Source organism: Carcharodon carcharias, chromosome 10, assembly GCF_017639515.1.
Source record: "Carcharodon carcharias isolate sCarCar2 chromosome 10, sCarCar2.pri, whole genome shotgun sequence".
NCBI classification, from domain to species: domain Eukaryota; kingdom Metazoa; phylum Chordata; class Chondrichthyes; order Lamniformes; family Lamnidae; genus Carcharodon; species Carcharodon carcharias.
This window is the reverse complement of record NC_054476.1, coordinates 40,299,297-40,321,638: the sequence shown is the minus strand read 5'-3', so window position 1 is coordinate 40,321,638 and position 22,342 is coordinate 40,299,297. Positions and strand designations below refer to the sequence as shown.

Genomic DNA, 22,342 nt, shown 5'->3' with positions numbered 1-22,342 from the left:
TTTGCTGTTCCCCCCATGCAATCCTTTGCCCATTGGTGCCATGATTAGGACTATACTCTTTCTGGGTGTTGGCACCCAGCAGTCGCCAATGATGAGTACCAGTTTCAGTGTGGCACATATCCTGAAGATGCCTGCACTTCCTGTCTCTTCCTATGCTTCTAGATGGTCACCCATTTTCTATCCTGAACTCTTAGTGCCTATGAGGTGGCCACCTCCCGGAACATATGATCCAGGAAACTCGCTCATGCTCTGAAGTGACTCCAGATGTCCTTCAAGAAGCCCTCTTTCCCACACCACCTGTTCAACCATGTGTTCACTTCCCTAGTTTATTTATCCCAATACCGATTTGTATGTGGCCTGGGAAATAATCCAGAGATTATAACCTTTGAGATGCTGCCCTTTAATTAGTTCCTAGATCCTGATAGTCTCTGAATAGGATCTCTTTCCTACTCTTTACCATGTTGTTGGTCCCAACATGGACTCCAGTAATTGGATCCACCCATCCATCTCTGAAATAATTTCATGCCAGTTTGAGACGTCCCTCACCCCAGCACTAATTAGACATCAAACCATATAGAACTCTCGATCCTGCTTACAAAGAATTCTATCTGTCCCCTTAATTATTGAATCTCGTGCAAGTACCACACTAAGCTTTCCCTCCTCCTCCTCCCACTTTTGACAATCTGCTGCTCCAATGATAGTATTATTTGTATTCTGCCTATCTGTCTGGCTATCCACACTGGTAGCAGGTATACTGTGCCTGTTAAATGGGGTCAATTTCTACGGTTTCTACCTAACCTGGGTTCCCCCGAATCTGCACATAAATGGTCACACTAACCGCATTCTGAGCCTGTACTTCTATATAAGTTGTCACCAAAGTCTAGAGAAAATTGACCAGATATTGATTCCACCCTTATGCGTCACAGTGTCTCCACTTCACAATAAAGCTCAATGATTCTGCACCAGAGAAATTTGAGGTGGATACATGTCCTGTCGCTGTGTTCGTTTGGGATGGTCTCACGGGCCAGAAACGCCCACCTACTGCAGGACAGAAAACTCGCACTGCTATAACTTAGTAGAAATTTTATAATAACCAGATGTTTGATAAGAGGTAAATACTTATGCTAAGTACATAATTTCCATTCTTATCAGTTTAATTTGAACACACTCAGTCATATATTCAACAACAACAAAAGCAAAATACTGCGGATGTGGTAAATCTGAAATAAAGACAGAAAATGCTGGAAAAATTCAGCAGGTCTGGCAGCATCTGTGAAGAGAGAGAAACAGAGTTAATGTTTTGCACTGAAGAAGAATCATACAGAATCGAAACATTAACTCTATTTCTAGCAAAGATTCAAAAGTTGGTTCAGCATCATCGAAGAGATTCCGGGGCAATGACTGAAATGCAGGAGTAACGGAGATCATTGTTGAAATATGCTCAGCCATGTCTCAAAAACAACAAATAACAAATGAAGAGGGGACTCAATAGAGCACATACTCCTGCCACGCTGTGTGAGCTCAACATTATTACAATTATACAGCTCTTCCTTGAGGCATTTTCCAGCCTGGTTGATGCTCTGCAACCACAAAGCTGAAAATATCAATATTTTTATAAAGAGCTTAAAGCCTCTTACTGAGGAGGCTTTAGGCCAATGCACATCCAACAAGCTGCTTTGAAAACACTGCTCACATTTTGATAGCTGTGCCAAATATGACCACAGTAGCTGACAGAATTCACAACAAATTTAAAAAAATACAATTTTCCCTATCTCCCAATGTTAAAGGATACATTTAAAAAAAAAAACTGGATCTGAATCCAGATCTGCATCTTCACCAAAAACTAATCCATTCTTTTCTGGACCATCACCTATCTGTGTACTAATTTTTGTTGAAATCTGTCCATTAGTTTTTAAAATATAATGTTTATGGACATACAAACAGACTAACAAATGGGTAAAAACATTACCTCCGCCCACCTTTATTGTTGTAGACTTTTCTGGGCTTTTTTGGTGGCATTGGTTGAAAGAAAATAATGACTTACTATCATCAGAGAGCAATCTGTTCTTCTTATAAAAGTGTCAAGGGATCTTTTACATCCACCTGAGCAATCAGATAGTCCCTAGTTTAATACATGCTTGAGAAATTGGCACCTTCAACTATGTAGCACTCCCTCACTCGAGCATTGAAGTGTCACCTGGATTCTGTGCTCAAGTCTGAGAGTGGAGCTGGAACCCACAAGATTATGAATTAAAACCGAGATTGCTACCAGCTGAGCCAACTGGAAGGCTGAAGGTCCTGTAGACAGGCCTCTGTGATGGGATTCTGTTAGTTATTAGCAATGATTAATTCCATTCAGCATAGAAGCTGCTGACTACTAAATTAACAGATTTTTTTACCATATAACGCCAAACATTAACTGACCAACTTGATGACCTCAGCAGAGCATAGAAGAACACTGTGGCCAGGATATTGAGGACAGCTAGTGGGGGCGGGGCCCGCTCGCCGACGCGTAAAATGCTGCGGGATGACGTCGGGTGGAACTCCCAAAGTCACCTCACGTCATTTCCATTTTCAGGTCGGCAGCTGAATCAGCTGTGCTACCCCCTCGCTGGCACTGGCAGTGGAGACATCCTGCTCGCTCTGCTGTCCTTTTGGCCTTGATGACCTTGGCAGGCATCCTCTGGCCTATGGAGCCTGGGCTGGCCCTGCCTGGTAAGGAGTGACCAGTGCCACAGCTGGCATCTCCCCAGTTGCCGCAGCCTCATCAGATGCCATAGCCACTGGCAGAAGGGTGGAGGAGCTGCTGCCATGATCCAGAGTGCCCTGAGAGGAGCCTGCAGAAATGACAGGCAGCTTGTGCAGCAACGTTAGGTCACTTTGGACCTCCCTGCTCACAACTGATGGACGGGCACCTAGCTGGGTGCCCAATCCATCTCCCACACTGACACTGACCAGCTGAGGTCATTGCCAGTGTGAGGGCTTGCAGGTCTGAGCACATTCCCAGGAATCCCTGTTTGAGTCCTTGGAGTAGCCTCTCCATGAGAGTTGCCATTCTCTCATTCGAAGCGGCACTACGCTCGGCCATGAGGGCCAACGCAGTGCTTATGCACCACATGGACTCCTACGTCATGGGCACCATGGCACATGTTCCATCATGTATCTCTGCCAGATCCTCCCACACACCCTGCTGGACATCCAGCATCTGCTGCCTCACATTAGCCATTGACTGAGCATGTTCCTGGTCCCCAGCAGTCCTCCAACTGCCTGCGCTCTGGGCACTCTCTGCCTCCGCCTGCACCTCAAGTGAGTGTGAAGTGCCCTCACCAATATGCACCGTTAGACTACACAGTGATGTTATGCCCACCGAGGTGCTGGTATCACACTGGTGCCAGCTTGACAGAGTGGGCGTGACGCTGGTGTGTGCTCAGCATGCTGGTCCTTAGGGGTCAGGGCTGGGCCTTCAAGCTCCACATAGGGAACTGCTGGTGAGCCTAAAAGGGGGAAGAAGGCGATGTCATTAGTTTAAATCATGAAACTGTCACTGTGCATGCCCGGCACCCAGATAAGACAGAGATTTGAATGGGTGCCCTGGTCTTCAGATTATCAATGGGGATTCCGGGTTTGAGGCTCACATCATTGACATTTGCCACTCACACTCAAGCACCTCTGAGGTCCACGGTGGAGGGGTGTTGGGGGTGGCCAGCCCTTACCTGTTCTGCAAAGTGACCCATGCCAACATGGTGCTCACCCTTCCCGATCGCGGCAGATCATTGAAGCGCTTACACCACTGGACTCATGTGCATCTCACCGCGTCATGGCTGCTGACCCTCAGTGTCAACTCCTCCCAGGCCTTTTTACTGAGGGGAGGGGGCTTCCTCCTCCTGTCCCTGGGGACAAGGTTTCTTTCTTCACTGCCACCTTTTCCAGGAAGGCTGAAAAACACAGGGCCGACTGCCCAACCTTCCTGCCTTTCCTCCTGCCGTGTCCACCCACTACGGTCTCCATTGGCAACATTTCCGTGTCCCTTGGTGGCAGCCTTCCAGGGGCTGCCGAGGCCACATTAGAATCCGCTGCCGGGTCGCCATTGGATCTGGTGGACATCATGGCCCCGCCCCCACCTGCTCCTTCGCACACGTTCCAGGCCATGGATCACACTAGGCTGGCCTTAATTGGCAGAGCGCTGCCAATCTCAGGTGGCATTCGGATTCCCGACTGCCCCACTGACCCTGCACACCAAGGGTAAAATTCTGCCCCATAAGTTCATATTTATAATTAATAGGTTTGTACAGCGTGAGCGTGACACACCCCATTCAGCATTACATTATAGGCTGCTGAGTACCAAATTACTTCTGGATTTCTTATCTTATAACTAAGAACTATCTGGCCATCCTCTTCTACTCAACCCAGTAAACATTAAAGCAGAGCACTTTGTGTGTATCTACACAATAAAGTTTATGATTCCCATAGTTTTGATCTCCAAATGAACTTTCAGTTCATTAATTCTACTGGAGCAAAAACCAGCATTACTTACAAAGCTGGCACCAAATGTGTGATGTCAAATCATCCTTTAAAGTGGCTGGAACAGTGGTCCAGCAGCTTATTAATAAAAAAGTTAGGAACAAAGAGAACACAATTTGAGCACAGCGCCCAAGTAGTTTGAGAAAGTGAGTCAGCAGCAAATGAGAACCAAACAATCATAATTGTTCAAAAAATATTGCTATCAGATCAGTTCATCATTGTGTTTAACCAAGAGTGCAAGAGAGAAAGTTGGAATATAAGGGTTCCTGTCAGCTTTCAAAAATTCCAAGTAGAAGTAACTTGAACAAGAGTTAGAATAATCTACTTGTGATAATGCCACATTCAGGATTCAAATGGTATTGATTCAGATCAATTTGTCTGCTGGATAATATATATTGACCTCGTTGTTATTTAAGGGCAACAAAAACCAAAAGAAAATGAAGGTGATACTGAAAGAGTACTTCCTGAAAACAAGACTGCTCCCTCTGAAAGAGATAAATACTATGCCAAGTCTATAATTTCTATCCTTATTGTGCACTCAGTCAGATAGTCTGTTACAAAAAGCATACAGATAGTCTCGGGATGGATTTCAATGGGAGAGCAGCTTCTGAAACTTTAAATCTGGATTATAAAATCGTTGGAATGTTGGATTAGAACACAATGTTGGAAAGTGTCAAAATTTCAGGTATACTGGAGAAAGTCATTGGGCGGAATCGTCCCCTCCCACCACCGGGGAGAATCGTAGTGGATGGGGGCAGGAGATGTGGCGAGAGTCCAAAGATCAGTTTTCTGACATCGGGAAATCAGGTTGGAATCTTGTTCACCCGACCTCTCGTGGCAGGTAAATGGTGGGTTGACTTTCCCGCTGGTGAACATCAGGAACCCATTTTGCATCTCAAGAATGCAAATTACCAGACCAAATGAATAGAATCTTGTACCCCCATCAAATCCACCACCCTGTTGTGGGAATTTATACTGTTCTGTTTCACAACTGAACTAATGTGGCAAGTGCCCAGCGAGGGTGACTTCCAGGACTTAGCAGGCACACGATGCTGCCTTCCCCATTGAGGAGGATCAGTCTTCTCTTGGGTGACGGGAGCCGCCATCACAGATGGTACGCATGGAAAGAAGTTGTGGAAGGCACAGGAAGGGGATGTTGGGGGCATGAAGCGGGATTGGAAGAGATGAAGGTGTTGTCAGTCTGCAGGAGGGGCAGTGGAAGACTACAAAGTGGGTGGAGTGAGCAGGGAGTGGGGAACAGTGTGTTATAGGGTGTGGTCAGTAGCGTTGATGACAATGTTCTGGGGGTAGACCTGAGGGTGCTGATGACAAGAAGGGATGGGTGGGAGGGTCAGGGTGTGTGTTTGGCGGGTGTCGTGCTCATCAGTAGGGTCATTGAAGGGGACAAGAAAGCTGGCACCAAAAAGGGGAGTGGGCAAATGGGCATGGGTGCAGTAATGGGTGTAGGCTCTGCCGGGAGGAAAGGAATGTGACGACTGATAATGATAGGGTCCAGGGTAATGGGGAGGTTGAAGGGTTACAGAGGGGAGAGTGAAATTTACGTTGTGGGGGTCGATGGTGATGGGGGGAAGTCAGAGGATGACAGGGGGAGGGTAAAAGGTGGTTGACTGGGTATGAAAAGTAACCTGAACCAACACTACAGAAAGGCAGCTTAATAGCAAGACAATGCTCTCAATGTCCAATTGCAAAACATTCAGGTGGGAAGAGGCTCTCCTCAGCTGGATGGAGGTCAAGGTCAGCACAACTGGACAATGAAAGGAACACCCAAAAAATCATGGAAAAACTATGAGAGTTATGGTCATTTGAAATCCTCACTATCTGGTGAGGCCCACACAGTAGCATGTCTGGCCCAGAGGGCTCTCATAACATTGAGATCGCAGAAAGCTGCAGAGCTGCCATTCACACTCAGCCATTTGCCATCAGCTGCAGTCAGAGCTAGTGATGAAGGGAGAGAAAGAAGGGGATGCCTACAAAGGGCATGCTGGTGACTGACAGTCAACTCGCAGCTGCAAACCTCTATCCTCCTGGGTGAATGGAGATGCCTGTCAAGGGCTTATGGTTAGTTTTTCCATTATGACAAGACAAAGTTCTCTCAACAGAATCTCAAGGGCAGTGGGGGCTAGTGGAATAATGTGAGAGGGAGGCTTTTTGCACATGGCTCTCATTCCTCTGATCAAAGAACGATGTCTCCAAGCATAGGCAAGTATTAAGGGGAGGAACACTCAACATAGATCTCCCAGGATGCCCTTCACCTGAAAGGGGTGGAGTGCATGTGAACATTAAAGCAACTAACAGCAAGAAGGAATTCAGGAAACTTCTACAGTGCAAGTTAACATATATTTACAAATCCTCAAATTATATACGATGATTATACACCCATGCCACTAGTGTGCATTCATAACTTTTTAATTTTTCTTTTGCAACCACTACATCTGGGTGAATCCCTGACAACTGCATCAGAAGTGCAGGCAGCCTGCTGACAGCTATACGCTGTTATCTGGGATGACTTGAGTTGGTGTGCTCTGGAGCGCGGAGGCCTGAAGGGCCCTGTCCTGCTAAAGGTCATCTGCTGTGGGGCAGGTCATCCTACTCTGCCTGACTAATTGGAGTTGATGGGGTCTCAGGCCGAGGGGATTTGGAATGGCCGCACACCCTTGGACTGTCTTGGTTGGATGGCCCAGGGTGTCCGACTGATACTGCTCCTCTGTTTTGTGCCTGACAGCCCCTCACCGACTCCTTGAGAGAAAGGGCATCTGGAGAAAGGTCAAGGGCCCTGCCCCCGCAGGGCATCCATGAGGCACTGTGAGCCTTCAGCAGCAGCAGAATTGTACTCAACCACAGTCTGTAGCCTCGTGGCCTGGCATATCTCCCACTCTACCATTAGCACCAAGCAAGGGAATCAACCCTGGTTCAATGAAGAGTGCAGGAGGGCTTGTCAGGAGCAGCATTGGGCATGCCAGGAGCAACACCAATCTTACCTAAAAATGAGGTTTTAACCTGGTGAAGCTACAACACAGGACTACTTGCATGCCAAACAACATAAGTAGCATGCGATAGACAGAACTAAGCAATCCCGTAGCCAACAAATCAGATCTAAGCTCTGCAGTCCTGCCACATCCAGTCGTGAATGGTGGTGGACAATTAAACAACAGCTCCACAAATATCCCCATCCTCACTGATGGAGGAGCCCAGCGCATCAGTGCAAAAGATAAGATTGAAGCGTTTACAACAATCTTCAGCCAGGAGTGCCAAGTGGATGATCCATCTTGGACTCCTCCGGAAGCCCCCAGCATCACAGATGCCAGTCTTCAGCCAATTAGATTCACTCCACGTGATATCAAGAAATGGCTGAAGGCACTGGATACTGCAAAAGCTGACAATATTCCAGCAATAGTACTGAAGACTTGTGCTTCAGAACTTGCTGCCCACTAGCCCAGTTATTCCAATACAGTTACAACACTGGCATTTACACAGCAATGTGGAAAATTTCCTAAGTATGTCCTGTACACAAAGCAGAACAAAACCAATCCAGTCAATTACCACACCATCAGTGTGCTCTTAATCATCACAAAGTGATGGAAGGGTTCATCAACAATGCTATCAAGTGAACTTGATGCTCAGTTTGGGTTTTGTCAGGATCACTCAGCTCCTGACCTCATTACAACCTTGGTTCAAACATGGACATAAGAGCTGAACTCCAGAGGTGAGGTGAAAGTGACTGCCCTTGACAGCAAGGCAGAATTTGACCAAGTATGGCATCAAGGAGCCCAAGCAAGTGTTAGGAATTAGAGTTAGTTTAAGTAAGTTATATTTGTATTTTTTGGGTATGAGGAATGAGTTTTAGCTTTAAAGTTTATTTGATTTGCATTTCCATATGGGTGTGTTAAGAAAATTCAAATTGAGTTTTAGCTCCACCTGAAAATGTGCTTGCATTTCTGAGGAGAATTTTACAACTGTAAGCTAAATTATTAATTAAAAAAACAGAAGTAGAAAAAAAATTCCATTGCCAAGCAACAGGGGTCTAGAGAGGCAGATCCCTCCCACAGACACACACAGAAGAAGAAAAAAAGCAATTTGTTTGGGAAGCTGTTGGAGTTGAGCTGGTTTTGAATACAGCTGCCAAAGAGAAGCCACCTAAAAGGGACAGATAGCCAGTCTCAAGCTAAGATTGGTTGAAAGTAGCTCCCAGATAGAGACTGGAGCAAAAAGGACAGATAGCAAGTCTCAAGCTAAAGAAAAGACACCAAAATCCAGGGGAGTGAAACAGGGGACATTAACCCTGAAAAGTGTGAGGTGATACACTTAGGAAGGAGCAAATTAACAAGGAAGTATTCAATGAACGGCATGACACTAGGAAGTTCTGAGGAACAAAGGGACCTTGGCGTGTGTGTCCATAGATCTCTGCAGGTGGAGGGGCATGTTAGTGGGGTGCTGAGAAAGCCATATGGGACACTTGCCTTTGTCAATCGTGGCATAGATTACAAAAGTAGAGAGGTCATGTTGGAGTTGTATAGAACCTTGGTGAGGCCACAGCTGGAGTACTGTGTGCAGTTCTGGTCGTCACATTATAGGAAGGATGTGATTGCACTGTAGGAGGTGCAGAGGAGACTCACCAGGACGTAGCCTGGGATGAAACATTTAAGTTATGAAGAGAGGTCGGATAGACTTGGGTTGTTTTCATCGGAGCAGCGTAGACTGAGGGGCGACCAGATCGAGGTGTACAAGATTATGAGGGGCGTGGACAGGGTGGATAGGGAGCAGCTGTTCCCCTTAGTTGAAGGGTCAGTCACGAGGGGACATAAGTTCAAGGTGAGGGGCAGGAGGTTTATGGGGGATGTGAGGAAAAACGTTTTTACCCAGAGGGTGGTGATGATCCGGAATGCACTGCCTGGGAGGGTGGTGGAGGCGGGTTGCCTCACATCCTTTAAAAAGTACCTGAATGAGCACTTGGCATGTCATAACATTCAAGGCTATGGGCCAAGTCCTGGTAAATGAGATTAGATAGGTAGGTCAGGTGTTTCTCATGCATCAGTGCAGACTCAAAGGGCCGAAGGGCCTCTTCTGCACTGTGTGATTCTGTGAAAGTCCTAATCAGACATTTTAGTCAAAAGGAAGGACAAGAACCTGGAAAAGGTCCTCTTAAGTGAAGTTAAGAGTGAGAGGCAGAGAGAAAGGTCCCAAGCTTCAGATTCAAAGTGACAAAAGCTGCAGAAAGCAGATTAAAAGCGAGAACAGCTTGCAAGAGGCAAGAGGTCCAAAAAGACAACTGAAGGTCTGTAAATCTTTGCTGTGGCCATGTGAAGCAGTGACAGTGTTGATGGCGTGTGATAACCCAGGGAAGAAGAACATCAGGAGAGTTTGAAATCCTGGAGGTGAACCTTGTGGAAGGCGTCTGAGAGAAAGCATCGGTTTGGGAAAAGATTCCGAGGTGAGCTCCTGGAAAGTGGAGATTGGAAACTCTCGTGTGAAAGATGCAGTGAGACCAGTTGTCTCACAGTGTGACAAGCATCTGGGGCAGTTGATGAAAGTTCCATAGTATCTGTTTTGGGTGATGTCGGTCACTTGGTTTCAGAGTGGGGTGCGTCTGGCCACAGGTCACCATAGATTTACATGGACTGTGTATTTACTATGGACATTAAAGTATAAGATAGCTTTTGTAACTTGTGTTATCTTTACAAATCTGTATATAGCTATGGGTGAAGGAGTATTGTAATATAGTTCTCTCCTTGTTGAATAAGCATTTTATTCTTTTGTTAAAAGTTCATCAGCTGACTCCCGTGACTGTGTTCAGTAGCTACTCTCCACATATCCAAACAAACAAATAAAAGTTAGGATCTATCAAGCTGGGTTCCACCCTGACATCAGGCTCGTCCAGGGGTAAACTCAGCTGGGACCATAACACAAAACTGGAGTCAATGGAAATTAGGGGGAAAGCTCCCCACTGGTTTATAGTCATACCTCACACAAAGGAAGATGGTTGTGGTTGTTGGAAGCCAATCATCGCAGCTCCAGGACATCACTGCAGGGGTTCCTCAGGGTAGTGCTATGGCCATGGAAAAGGTTTCCCAACCATCTTTAGCTGTTTCAATGAACTTCCTTCCATCATAAGGTCAGAAGTGGGGATGTTCGCTGATGATTGCACAATGTTCAGCACTATTTGCAACTCCTCAGATACTGAAGCAGTCCATGTCCAAATGCAGCAAGGCTTGGACAATATCCAGGTTTTGGCTGACAAGTGGCAAGTAACATTCATGTCAGGCGTACCACATACAAGTGACAGGCAATGAACATCTCCAACAAGAGAGAATCTAACCTTTGCCCCTTAACATTCAATGGCATTACAATCGCTGAATCCCCCACTTTCAACATCCTGGCGATTACCGTTGAGCAGAAATTGAACTGGACTAGCCATATAAGTACTGTGGCTACAAGAGCAGGTCAGAGGCAAGGAATCCTGTGGCAAATAACTCACCTGCTGACTCCCAAAGCCTGGCACAAGTCAGAACTGTGATGGAATACTCTCCACTTGCCTGGATGAGTGCAGCTCCAACAACATCCAGCACAAAGCAACCCACTTGATTGGTACCCCATCCCAACATTCAGTCCCTCCATCACCGACGCACAGTGGCATCAGTGTGTACCATCTACAAGATGCATTGTAGAAATTCACCACGGTTCCTTAGGCAGCACCATCAAAACCCACGACCGCTACAATCTAGAAGGACAAGGGCAGCGGACAGATGGGAACACCATCACCTGGAAGTTCCCCTACAAGTCACACACCATCCTGACTTGGAAATACATCACCGTTCCTTCACTGTCATTGGGTCAAAAATCCTGGAATTCCCTCCCTAACAGCACTGTGGGTGTGGTATCTACATCAGATAGAGTGTAGCTCTTCATGTATGCAGCTCACCCCCACCTTCTTTAGGGCAATTAGGGATGGGCACTAATTTCTGGCCTAGCCAGCAATGCCCACACCACATGAATGAATAGAAGAACAGGAGAACACTGACGTTTCACCTGGATTCCAAGCTCAAGTCATGAATTGAATCTAGTTCGACAATCTGGGACCGAAAAGCAAAAATTCAACCAATTGAACCAACTGGATAACTGAAGACTCTGTGGATAGCTCTTGGTGACAGGCTTAAACAAAGTAGTCACAATGGTGAATACACTCCACTCACCATCACATCATAGGCTACTGAGTGCCAAATTTCCTCAGGATTTCTTATCATCTCACACTAAGCAGTGTCTGACCATATGTCCAAAGCAGCACTTTGTGTGTATCGACACAGTAAAGCCTATCATTCCCATAGGGTTGATCTGTAGTTCACAAATCCTGCAGGCTCAAATCAGCATTAATTATGAAGCTGCCACCAAATGAGTAACGTTAAGTCACTCATACAAATATGCTTGAACAGTGGTTCATCAGCCCATTAGTAAACTATTTTGGAACTAAGTCAATTTGAACACAGCTCACATGCTCATTAGAAAAGTGACACAGCAGCAAATGAGAACCAATTTTTAATCATTATCTAATGTTCAATTAATGCTGCTATCAGTTCAGTTTGTAATTTGTATCAAAACAAGAATGCATGGAGAGAATATATGAGTTTATATCATATTAATGCCTTTTTTTTTCTAGCTCCACTTTCAATTAGTGATATTCAGAAACCGGATGAAATTATAGCTGGCGAGAAAACCAATTTGAGTTGGGAAGTTAACTTGTTCAGTCCAGGAATGGTGAACATTGTTACATCCGTGAAGAGGAAAGGGGAGCAGAAAGCAAGGAAGTTATTTCACTGGGAAATGCCAGCAGAAAATTTCTCAGGACCAAAGAGACTAACTGTCCTGCTCAAGGATCTTTCAGATTTAAGCAAGAAAGATGATTCCTTCAGTGCTGAGGTGCCAGAATTGCAACATACATCTGACAGTGGCCGCATTCCCTGCTCTGTTACATTGTGTCCTGATGTATCCAAGGATGATGGTGCTGAGTTAATTATTGAAGTTAAACAGGACACCAGTGAGGAAACTTCTTCTAAAAGCACAGTACTGAAGGTCATTGCAGGTAATTTCTACATTTTGTACATCACACAAACTTATGGGACATATGATTATGAAAAACTTCAGCTGGAAATCATGACACCAACTTAGAGAGAGTTTGGAATGGTATTTCCCTTCCATTTAGCAATTCCTGCATAGATATGATTTATCAAGCAACAGTGTAATAATTTGGTCAGAAGTGATTTGTTCTTTTATATTGGTACTATAGGCATCACTATAATTATTACAGAAGTCAGTAGTCAGTACCAATTTGTCAACTGGTCATTGATAAACAGATATTTATCAATGGCTTGCTTAGCAATTTAAATGCCACAAACCTGAGACAGAAAAGAACAAATTAAATCCTGAATCCTGGTGCCACCTCTAGAATCCTTAACAAACCTAGACCCAGACTAGGATGAGCAATCTGATTGTGTGCTTACATATATGTCATGACTAAGCATGAATCCTGAACGAAACTGTAGTTGATTCCTCATAGCATTCATCCATGAATGGAGGTTTCATCATACTCATGATGTTCCACAAAGTGTTTGCAGGTCAGACTTAAATTCTGACATCTTCTCTCCATTTGTGTCATTTCCCATTGCCTTGCTTCTCTGTCTGTAGAAATTATTCCTGATTGTTGTTGACAGCCTTGTAATTTAACACAAAACATCCATAATACATGCAGTCAAGCTAACTATCAGTTCAGTGAGAAAGTAAAACACTGGTTCTGATATTTCTGCTGTTCTCCACCCTGAGGTTATTGTTCACAACTGTGGCAAAAGTTAATGATGTCTTAACAAGGCATCGCAATTTATGTGGTTCTTTTTGAATTGTAACTCTTTCAAGTACAAACCTGTTTCCATCTGTTTCAGATGAAGTTACATTGTTTCATAGTTTGCCATTGTGAGATTTGAACTCTTGATACTCTTTTGAGTAAACCTGTTTCCATCTGTTTCAGATGAAGTTACATTGTTTCATAGTTTGCCATTGTGAGATTTGAACTCTTGATCTTGGGGTTACAAGCCCAGTACCATAACCACTTGGCTATTTAGGCCAAGCCCATTGCAATTTATGTGGATTGACTTCATCCCCTGACAGTCTTACTGGCTTCATCATGTGGAACATTGCTGCAATTCTTAAACCTCTTTGTTACAAATTGCTATTTTAGTTTGAATAATCTACCCTGACTGTTATCTCCTGACCTCTGCTGCTTTCAATGTTACTTTAAAGAAGAACACATTTTAAGATGATGTTCTGCTTCTTTAGTGCAAATAAGACAGATTGAACATAACGGAACAGGTGGAAACTAACCAGTGATAATAATTATTTCAGTTTTCATTTGAATATTCACGAAATACAGATTTTTAGTTCTGAATCATTAAAATTGTGCAATTCAAGAATTGAGGAAATTGAACTAACTGGGTAACTGATGGCCTTATAGCTATTGGCATTAGTGCCAAGTTTAAATAAAATATTCACAATTGTAAATACACATATAATGGACAGGGGAGAGATGATAAGCAGGACTCCCTTTTTCCTTCACCTATCCACTGACCAATAACAATGTGTTTAAAAAATGGTTTTAACTCCTGAGAACGGACAAGAGACAGGTTTTTGTAAGTTTTAAAAACAAGATCAATGTTTATTGTTCAACACTCCAATATGCAGAATTACACTCCCGCTCACAGTCACAGTTATACACACCCTCAGGAAAAGATTGCGATTACAAAAGTAGCGTGCGATTTTTTTCTTGGGATTTCAAGAGTTCTTTGTTACACTTTCTTTCCCTGGGGTGAAGACTTAAAACGATCTAGGTCTGTGATCCTTTTTATACACTGAAGAAAAGCTCTGGCAGTTTCTACAGATGGATCTGCTGTGGTTTTATGTTTCCGGTAGCAAATTTCTCTTATACTCAAACCAAGTAACAATGGAGGTCTGGTATGGATCCTCAGGTAGGGTTCAAGGTCAGCTTCATTCTCTGCCTACATGTGGCTTAAGAGCAGGTGTTCTTAGGCAAGGTTTTTTCTCCTCATTGGCATAGATGTATCTGCCTATCTGACCAGAATATGGCTTATTAAAACCTTATCAGAAACCTTGTCTCCGCCATAGATCAGACAATGAAGTCCAAATATAATTCATCCACATATTATCTTGATAAAATAGAGCTTTTCACGACAATTGGGCAGGATTTTCCAGTCCCGTCAACTGTAGGAATCATTGCAGGTGGGATGGAAAATTTGACGGACCAGCAAGAGGTCTGTTGACTTTGTCTGGAGATCTCCGGTCCCAAATGGCACCCCCGTTGTTTCTAGATTCCAAGTGTGAAGTCCTAGAGGCTGCAACCGTATTGTGAACCCAGTGTTTTTACTTGATTGGAGAAATATAGTCATCATCACAGTAAGATTATTGACTTGATCAAGCCTTCCCCAAACATGAAAGTTAGTTCAGTTTTCTTACAGTTCCGTGAGTATTGACAAGGAAAAAGGTTAGTTGACCTCTCGCTCCATTTGTGTTACAGGGAAATGTCCATTTCAATTCATACTTCATAAGTTCATATTTCTAATTAATAGGTTTGTACAGCGTGAGCGTGACACACCCCATTGAGCATTACATTAGAGGCTGCTGAATACCAAATTATTTCAGGATTTCTCATCATGTAACTAAGAACTGCCCAGCCATCCTGATATACTCAACCCAGTAAATATTAAAGCAGAGCTGACTGACATGCAAACTGACTGACTGCGGTTACTCATTACATCCTTCATTCAACAAGGGTGTCACATTTGCCGCTTTCCAATCCTCTAGCACCTTGTCTGCATTGAGGATGATTTGAAGCTTATGGCAAACCCTTCTGCTATTTTCACTTCCCTTCGATAACCTGGGATTGAAGACATCCAGACCAAGCGCCCTATCCATTCTAAACACAGCCAGCCTTTCCAGTATGTCCACCCATCAATTTTCACCACACTCATTAACTCAGCATCCTCTTCTTTAGTAAACCCCAAAACAAAGTACTCATTAAGTATCCTAGCCTTTGCCCTCCACCTTTAAGTGTATATTCACCCTTCTGTCCCGAAAAGGCCCCACCCCACTTCTTCCTGTTTACTATTTACATAATGTAGAAAATTTTGGGGTCATTGTACATGTTAATTGCCATTCTATTCTCATGTTCTCTCTTTGTGAATCTTATTTACCTCTTCATTTCTCTTCTCAGCTTATTTTATTTAGCCTGGTTCTCACTTGAGGAATTCAGCTGATATGCATCATACACCCTATTTTTTTGTTTCATCATATTCTCTATTGCTCTGGCCATCCAAGAAGCCCTGGTTTGTTTCCCCTGCCTTTCCTTTTTGTTGGAGTATATCTAGCTGATACCTCATCCTTTAAAAAAATCCATTGTTCTGTTGCAGTTACGTTTTTTTTGTCAAACTTTGGTTCCATTTTACCTTGTCAAAATCCCCTCTCATCCCATTGAAGTTAGCCCTCTTCCAAATCAGAAGTTCCAAATTAGATTGTTCCTTGCTCTTTTCCATTACTTATGATATAATGATCACACTTATGCAATTGCTCCCCCACAGATGTCTGATCGAATTGGCCAACCTCATTCCCCAACATCAGATCCAGCAATGCCTCATTTCTAAATGGTCCAAAAACATACTAATCATGGAAATTCTCTTGGACACATTTCAAAAAGTCCTCCCCCTCCTTACCCTTTACTCTAACAATACCCCTGTGAATATTTGTGTAACAAAAGTACCCCAATATAACAATTCTACAGTTCTTACACAGCTATAAGATTTTCCTCCAGAATTGCCCCTCCATCTCACTCACTATTTGGAGGCCATACACTTTTTCCTTCGCAACTCCAATCAACTGAATTCTGTGCTTACCCTCTCAAGGACAATCTTTCTTTCCAACATTGTAATCTCTTCTCTAATCAGTACTGCCACCCAACTTCCTTTATTCCTTCCCTATCTCTTCTGACCACTTTGGATCTGTGAACATTGAGTCTCCAGTTTTCATTTTTTTAAAGTCACGCTTCCATTATTGCCACTACATCAAGTTCTCACACGGATATTTTGCTTGTGGCTCACAAAGCTTCTTCACCATACTTTGTGTCTTTACATATATGCATTGTCAAGCTATCTTTGTGTTCCTCATAGTCCTTCTTAGCTTGCTCTTATCTAATATGTTACTATTTCCTTTTCCAGTACTATCCAACACTGTCACTCCTTTATTCCACCTTTCTACTTTGAAATTCTAGTGGCCAACACTCCCCACTGCTCCTCTCCCACATTATCCCCCACAATTATGTTTGAGCCCTCCCTATCCAAGATACAGAGCCTTCCCCCAAGGACATTGGTCCCAGTCTTGTTGAGATCTAGTTCCAATACCCCACACTATGTGGAACTCAAGATGAGGGTAACAGAAACGTTTGTCTGCCTGCGTAACTATGTAATCGCCTATACTGCATTGCTAAATTCTGTTGTTCCCCCCATGCAATCCTTTGCCCATTGGTGCCATGGTCTGGAGTGCACTCTTTCAGGGTATTGCTGCCCAGCAGTCTCCAATGATGAGTACCAGTTTCAGAGTGGCACATACCCTGAAGAGGCCTGCACTTCCTCTCCCATTCTATTCTTCTGGATGGTCACCCATCTACTATCCTGAACTCTTACTGCCTATGAGTTGTCCACCTCCAGGAACATATGATCCAGGAAACTGGCTCATGCTCTGAAGCGACTCCAGATGTCCTTCAAGAAGCCCTCTATCCCACACCACCCATTCAACAATGTGTTCACCTCCCTACTTTATTTATCCCAATGCCGATTTGTATGTGGCTTGGGAAATAATCCACAGGTTATAACTTTTGAGATGCTGTCCTTGAATGAACTCTTAGATCTTGATAGTATCAGAATAGGATCTCTTAATTGGCAGAGCGCTGCCAATCTCAGGTGTCATTCGGATTCCTGACCGCCCCTTCTGATCCCACACGCCAAGCGTAAAATTCTGCCCCATAAGTTCATATGTATAATTAATAGGTTTGTATTACACATCAGCATTACATTATAGTCTACTGAGTACCAAATTACTTCTGGATTTCTTAACTTATACCTTAGAACTGTCTGACCATCCTGATCTACTCAACCCAGTAAACATTAAAGCAGAGCACTTTGTGTGTATCTACACAATGAAGTCTATGATTCCCATAGCTTTGATTTCCAAATCAACTTTCGGTTCACTACATCTGCTGGAGCAAAAAGTCTATTAAAAAAAGCATACAGATAGTCTTGGGATGGATTTCAAAGGGAGAACAACTTTTGAAACTTTAAATCTGGATTATAAAATCGTTGGAAAGTTGGTTTAGAAGACAATGTTGGAAAGTGTCAAAATTTCAGGTATACTGGAGAAAGTCATTGGGTAGAATTGTCCCCTCCCACCACCGGGGAGAATCGTGGGGGCAGAAGATGTGGCGAGAGTCCAAAGATCAGCTCTCCGACATCGGGAGATCAGGTTGGAATCTTGTTCACCCGACCTTTCGTGGCAGGTAAATGGTGGGTCGACTTTCCTGCTGGTGAACGTCAGGAACCCATTTTGCATCTCAAGAATGCAAATTACCAGACCAAATGAATAGAATCTTGCACCCCCATCAAATCCACCACCCTGTTAGCGGGAATTAATACTATTCTGTTTCATGACTGAACTAACGTGGCAAGTGCCCTGTGAGGGTGACTTCCAGAACTTAGCAGGCACACGATGCTGCCTTCCCCATTGAGGAGGACCAGTCTTCTCTTGGGTGACGGGAGCTGCCATCACAGATGGTACGCATGGAAAGAATTTGTGGAAGGCACAGGAAGGGGATGTTGAGGGCATGAAGCGGGATTGGAAGAGATGAAGGTGTTGTCAGTCTGCAGGAGGGGCAGTGGAAGGCTACAAAGTGGGTGGAGTGAGCAGGGAGTGGGAACAGTGTGTTATAGGGTGTGGTCAGTAGTGTCGATGACAATGTTCTGGGGGTAGAACTGAGGGCGCTGATGGCAAGAAGGGATGGGAGGGAGGGTCAGGGTGTGTGTTTGGCAGCTGTCATGCTCATCAGATGGGTCATTGAAGGGGACTATCGGCTGAAGCCCACACAGTAGCATGTCTGGTCCAGAGGGCTCTCATAACATTGAGATTGCAGCAAGCTGTAGAGCTGCCATTCACTCTCAGCCATTTGCCATTGGCTGCAGTCAGAGATAGTGATGAAGGGGGAGAAAGAAGGGGATGCCTACAAAGGGCATGCTGGTGAATGGCAGCCAACTCTCAGCTGCAAACCTCTATCCTCCTGCATGAATGGTCATGCCTGACAAGGGCTTCTGCTTAGTTTTTCCATTATGACAAGACAAAGTTCTCTCAATAGAGTCAGAGGGCAGTGGGGGCTAGTGGAATAATATGAGAGAGAGGCTTCTTGCACATGGTTCTCATCTCCTGCTCAAAGAATGATGTCTCCAAGTGCAGGCATGTATTAAGGGGAGGAACACTCATCATAGATCTCCCAGGATGCCCTTCACCTGAAAGGGGTGGAGTGCATGTGAACATTAAAGCAACTAACAGCAAGAAGGAATTCAGGAAACTTCTACAGTGCAAGTTAACATATATTTACAAGTGCTCAAATTATATAAAATGATTGTACACCCATGCCATTCATGTGCATTCAGAACTTTTTAATTTTTCTTATGATACCACTAGGTCTGGGTGAATCCCTGACAACCACAGCAGAAGTGCAGGCGCCTGCTGACAGCTATGCCCTGTTGTCTGGGATGAATTTAGTCGGTGTCCTCTGGAGGGCCCTGGTCTGCTAAGGGTCGCCTTAATTATGAAGCTGCCACCAACTGAGTAACGTTAAGTCACCCATACATACCTGCTGTGGGGCAGGTCGCCCTCCTCTGCCTGACCAACTGGAGTTGTTGGGGTCTCAGGCCAAGGGGATTTGGAACGGCCGGACACCCTTGGACTGTCTTGGGTGGATGGCCCTGGGTGTCCGACTGATGCTGTTCCTCTGTTTTGTGCCTGATAGCCCCTTACTAACTCCTTGAGAGAAAGGGCATTGGGAGAAAGGTCAAGGGCCCTGCCCCCACCAACCCCCGCCCTCACCTAGCCACTGCTGAAATGCACCCATTGCTAGAGTGATGGTGTGTGAGTCCACGTGCATATCTGGCAGAAACTGTGCATTCTACTGGACCTGGGTTTCCAATGTGCCCACTAACCTTCCCATGGAGACTTCCATGTGCTCGCTTACCAGAGCCACAACATGAGAGAGCACACGATCAGACTTCTCAACCTCTCTTGCTATTCCATTGAGGGTCTCTGACACCTGCCTGACGTTCCCCTGCATTTCTTTGAATCTCCAACATCTGACCTAGGACCGATTTGCTGAGCTTCATCATCTGACTCAGACTTTGCAGGGGCCTGGTCTCCAGCAGTCCTCCAAGTGCCAGAGACCTTGGCTGTTACTGCCTCTGCCTGCTGTGGACACCTGAGGTGACCACCAGTGTATGACCCCAAGCCTACACTATAGCTATGAGCCTGTTCCTGCACTGGTGAAGGGTGCAGGTGAATGCTCTGACGGCTCTAAAGGTGTGAAATCCTCTTCTTCCACCTCAGAGGTGGCCTGGGCTCTGGGGCTTTCTACTGTGGAGGACGGTGGCCTCCCCCTCTTCCTGGTGGCAGCTGGAATGGAGAAAAGAGAGAATGAGTGACAGTCTGGATTGGCTCAAATATTGCCTGCATCAATCATCCTGATTTTCCAAAATTTTCTGAATAATGGATGTTTCCTCACTCGGATAGTTGGGAGAGGTCGACCACGCATTCGGCACAGGCACAGTCTCAGTCTCTGTCCTCCCTGCCAGCTCTTCAGCCCGCAGAGCAGATGAAATCATTGACCCGTTTAAATATCATTGCCTTTTAAATATGGACATGACGGTGGGATGGGCAACTCCCTGCCCATCCCCCACAAGACTCAACGTGGACCTTGTGTCTGCATATTTCATGAATTGAACAACGCATAAGTGCACCTGTTCATCTGCCCCGCTCTCCATCGGAAATCATTTTGGCTTCCTGCTCCTGCTACCTGATTTAGCCCTGGAGCAGAAGATTCCACCCAATGTGTTATGCACTGCATTGTCCGACCGATAATGATTAAAAAGAACGCTAGTTTATTCTGGGCTTTTTTGGTGGTGTTTATTGAGAGAGACGCATTTTCACTTTCACCAGCGAGCACCCTGTTCATCCTTGTAATAGTGTAAAGGGACCCGTTACTTCTACCTGTGCAGTCAGGTAGGTCCTCAGTTTAATGCATGTTTTAGAAGTTTGCACCTTCAACAATGCAGCACTCTCCCTCAGTCAATGACAGTGAAGCTACGACACAGGACTACTTGCATGCCAAACAACATAAGCAGCATGCAATAGATAGAGCTAAGCACTCCCATAACCAACAGATCAAATCTAAGCTCTGCAGTCCTACCATATCCAGTCGTGAATGCCAGTGGGCAACTAAACAACTCACTGGAGGAGGTACTGCACAAATATCCCCATCCTCAACGATGGAGGAGCCCAACACATCTGTGCACAAGATAAGGCTGAAGCGTTTGCAACAATCTTCTGCCAGGAGTGCCAAGTGGATGATCCATCTCAGCCTCCTCTGGAGGTACCCAGCATCACAGATGCCAGTCTTCAGCCAATTTGATTCACTCCACGAGATATCAAGAAATAGCTGAAGGCACTGGATACTGCAAAAGCTGACAATATTCCAGCAATAGTGCTGAAGGCTTGTGATCCAGACCTTGCCGCGCCCCTAGCCAAGCTGTTCCAATACAGTTATAACACTCGCATTTACACAGCAACTTTGAAAATTGCCTAGGTAGGTCCTGTACACAAAGCAGAACAAATCCAATCCGGTCAATTACCACGTCATCAGTTGCTTTTAATCATTGCAAAGTGATGGAAGGGTTCATCAACAGCGCTATCAAGTGGACTTGCTTAGCAATAACCTGCTCACTGATGCTCAGTTTGGGTTCTGTCAGGATCACTCAACTCCTGACCTCATTACAACCTTGGGCAAACTTGGCAAAAGAGCTGAACTCCCAAGGGGAGGTGAGAGTGACTGCCCTTGACAGCAAGGCAGCATTTGACCAAGTATGGCATCAAGAAGCCCTATCAAGTGTTAGGAATTAGAGTTAGTTTAAGTAAGTTATACTTGTATTTTTTGGGTGTTAGGAATGAATTTTAGCTTTCAAGTTTGTTTGATTTGTATTTCTGTCTCAGTGTGTTAAGAAAGGTCAAATTGAGTTTTAGCTTAATTTTAAAAGCATTGCTAATGAGTTTTACAATTGTAAGGTAAGTCAAAAAACCAGAAGTACAAAAAGAAAGTGCTATTGCCTAGCAACAGGGGTTTTGAGAGGCAGATCCCTCCCAGACACACACAGAAGAAGAAAAACAGCAGTTTGTTTTGGAAGCTGTTGGAGTTGAGTTGGTTTTGAAGACAACTGCCAAGGAGAAGCCACCTAAAAGGGACAGATAGCCAGTCCCAAGCTAAAGAAAAGACATCAAAATCCAGGGGCATGAAATGGGGGAAAGTCCCAAGCAGGACTTCTAGTCTAAAGGAAGGAGAAGAACCTGGAAAAGGTCCTGTTAAGTGAAGTTTAAGAGTGAGAGGCAAAGAGGAAGGCTTCAAGCTTCAGATTCAAAATGACAAAAACCGCAGAAAGCAGATTAA

General features: G+C 44.7%; 1 protein-coding gene across 14 annotated transcripts in view; it reads left to right on the top strand.

Annotated features, from left to right (window-relative positions):
• Positions 1 to 22,342, top strand: part of LOC121283378 — a 111,162-nt gene that overhangs the window by 57,208 nt on the left and 31,612 nt on the right. For 13 of the 14 annotated variants that reach the window (XM_041197886.1, XM_041197882.1, XM_041197894.1 and 10 more), the window contains one exon: positions 12,191 to 12,613. The exons of the other annotated variant lie outside the window; for it this stretch is intronic. In XM_041197886.1, the coding sequence (XP_041053820.1) occupies positions 12,191 to 12,613 (423 nt within the window). The remainder of the gene's footprint in view (positions 1 to 12,190; positions 12,614 to 22,342) is intronic. 14 annotated transcript variants of the gene reach the window in all.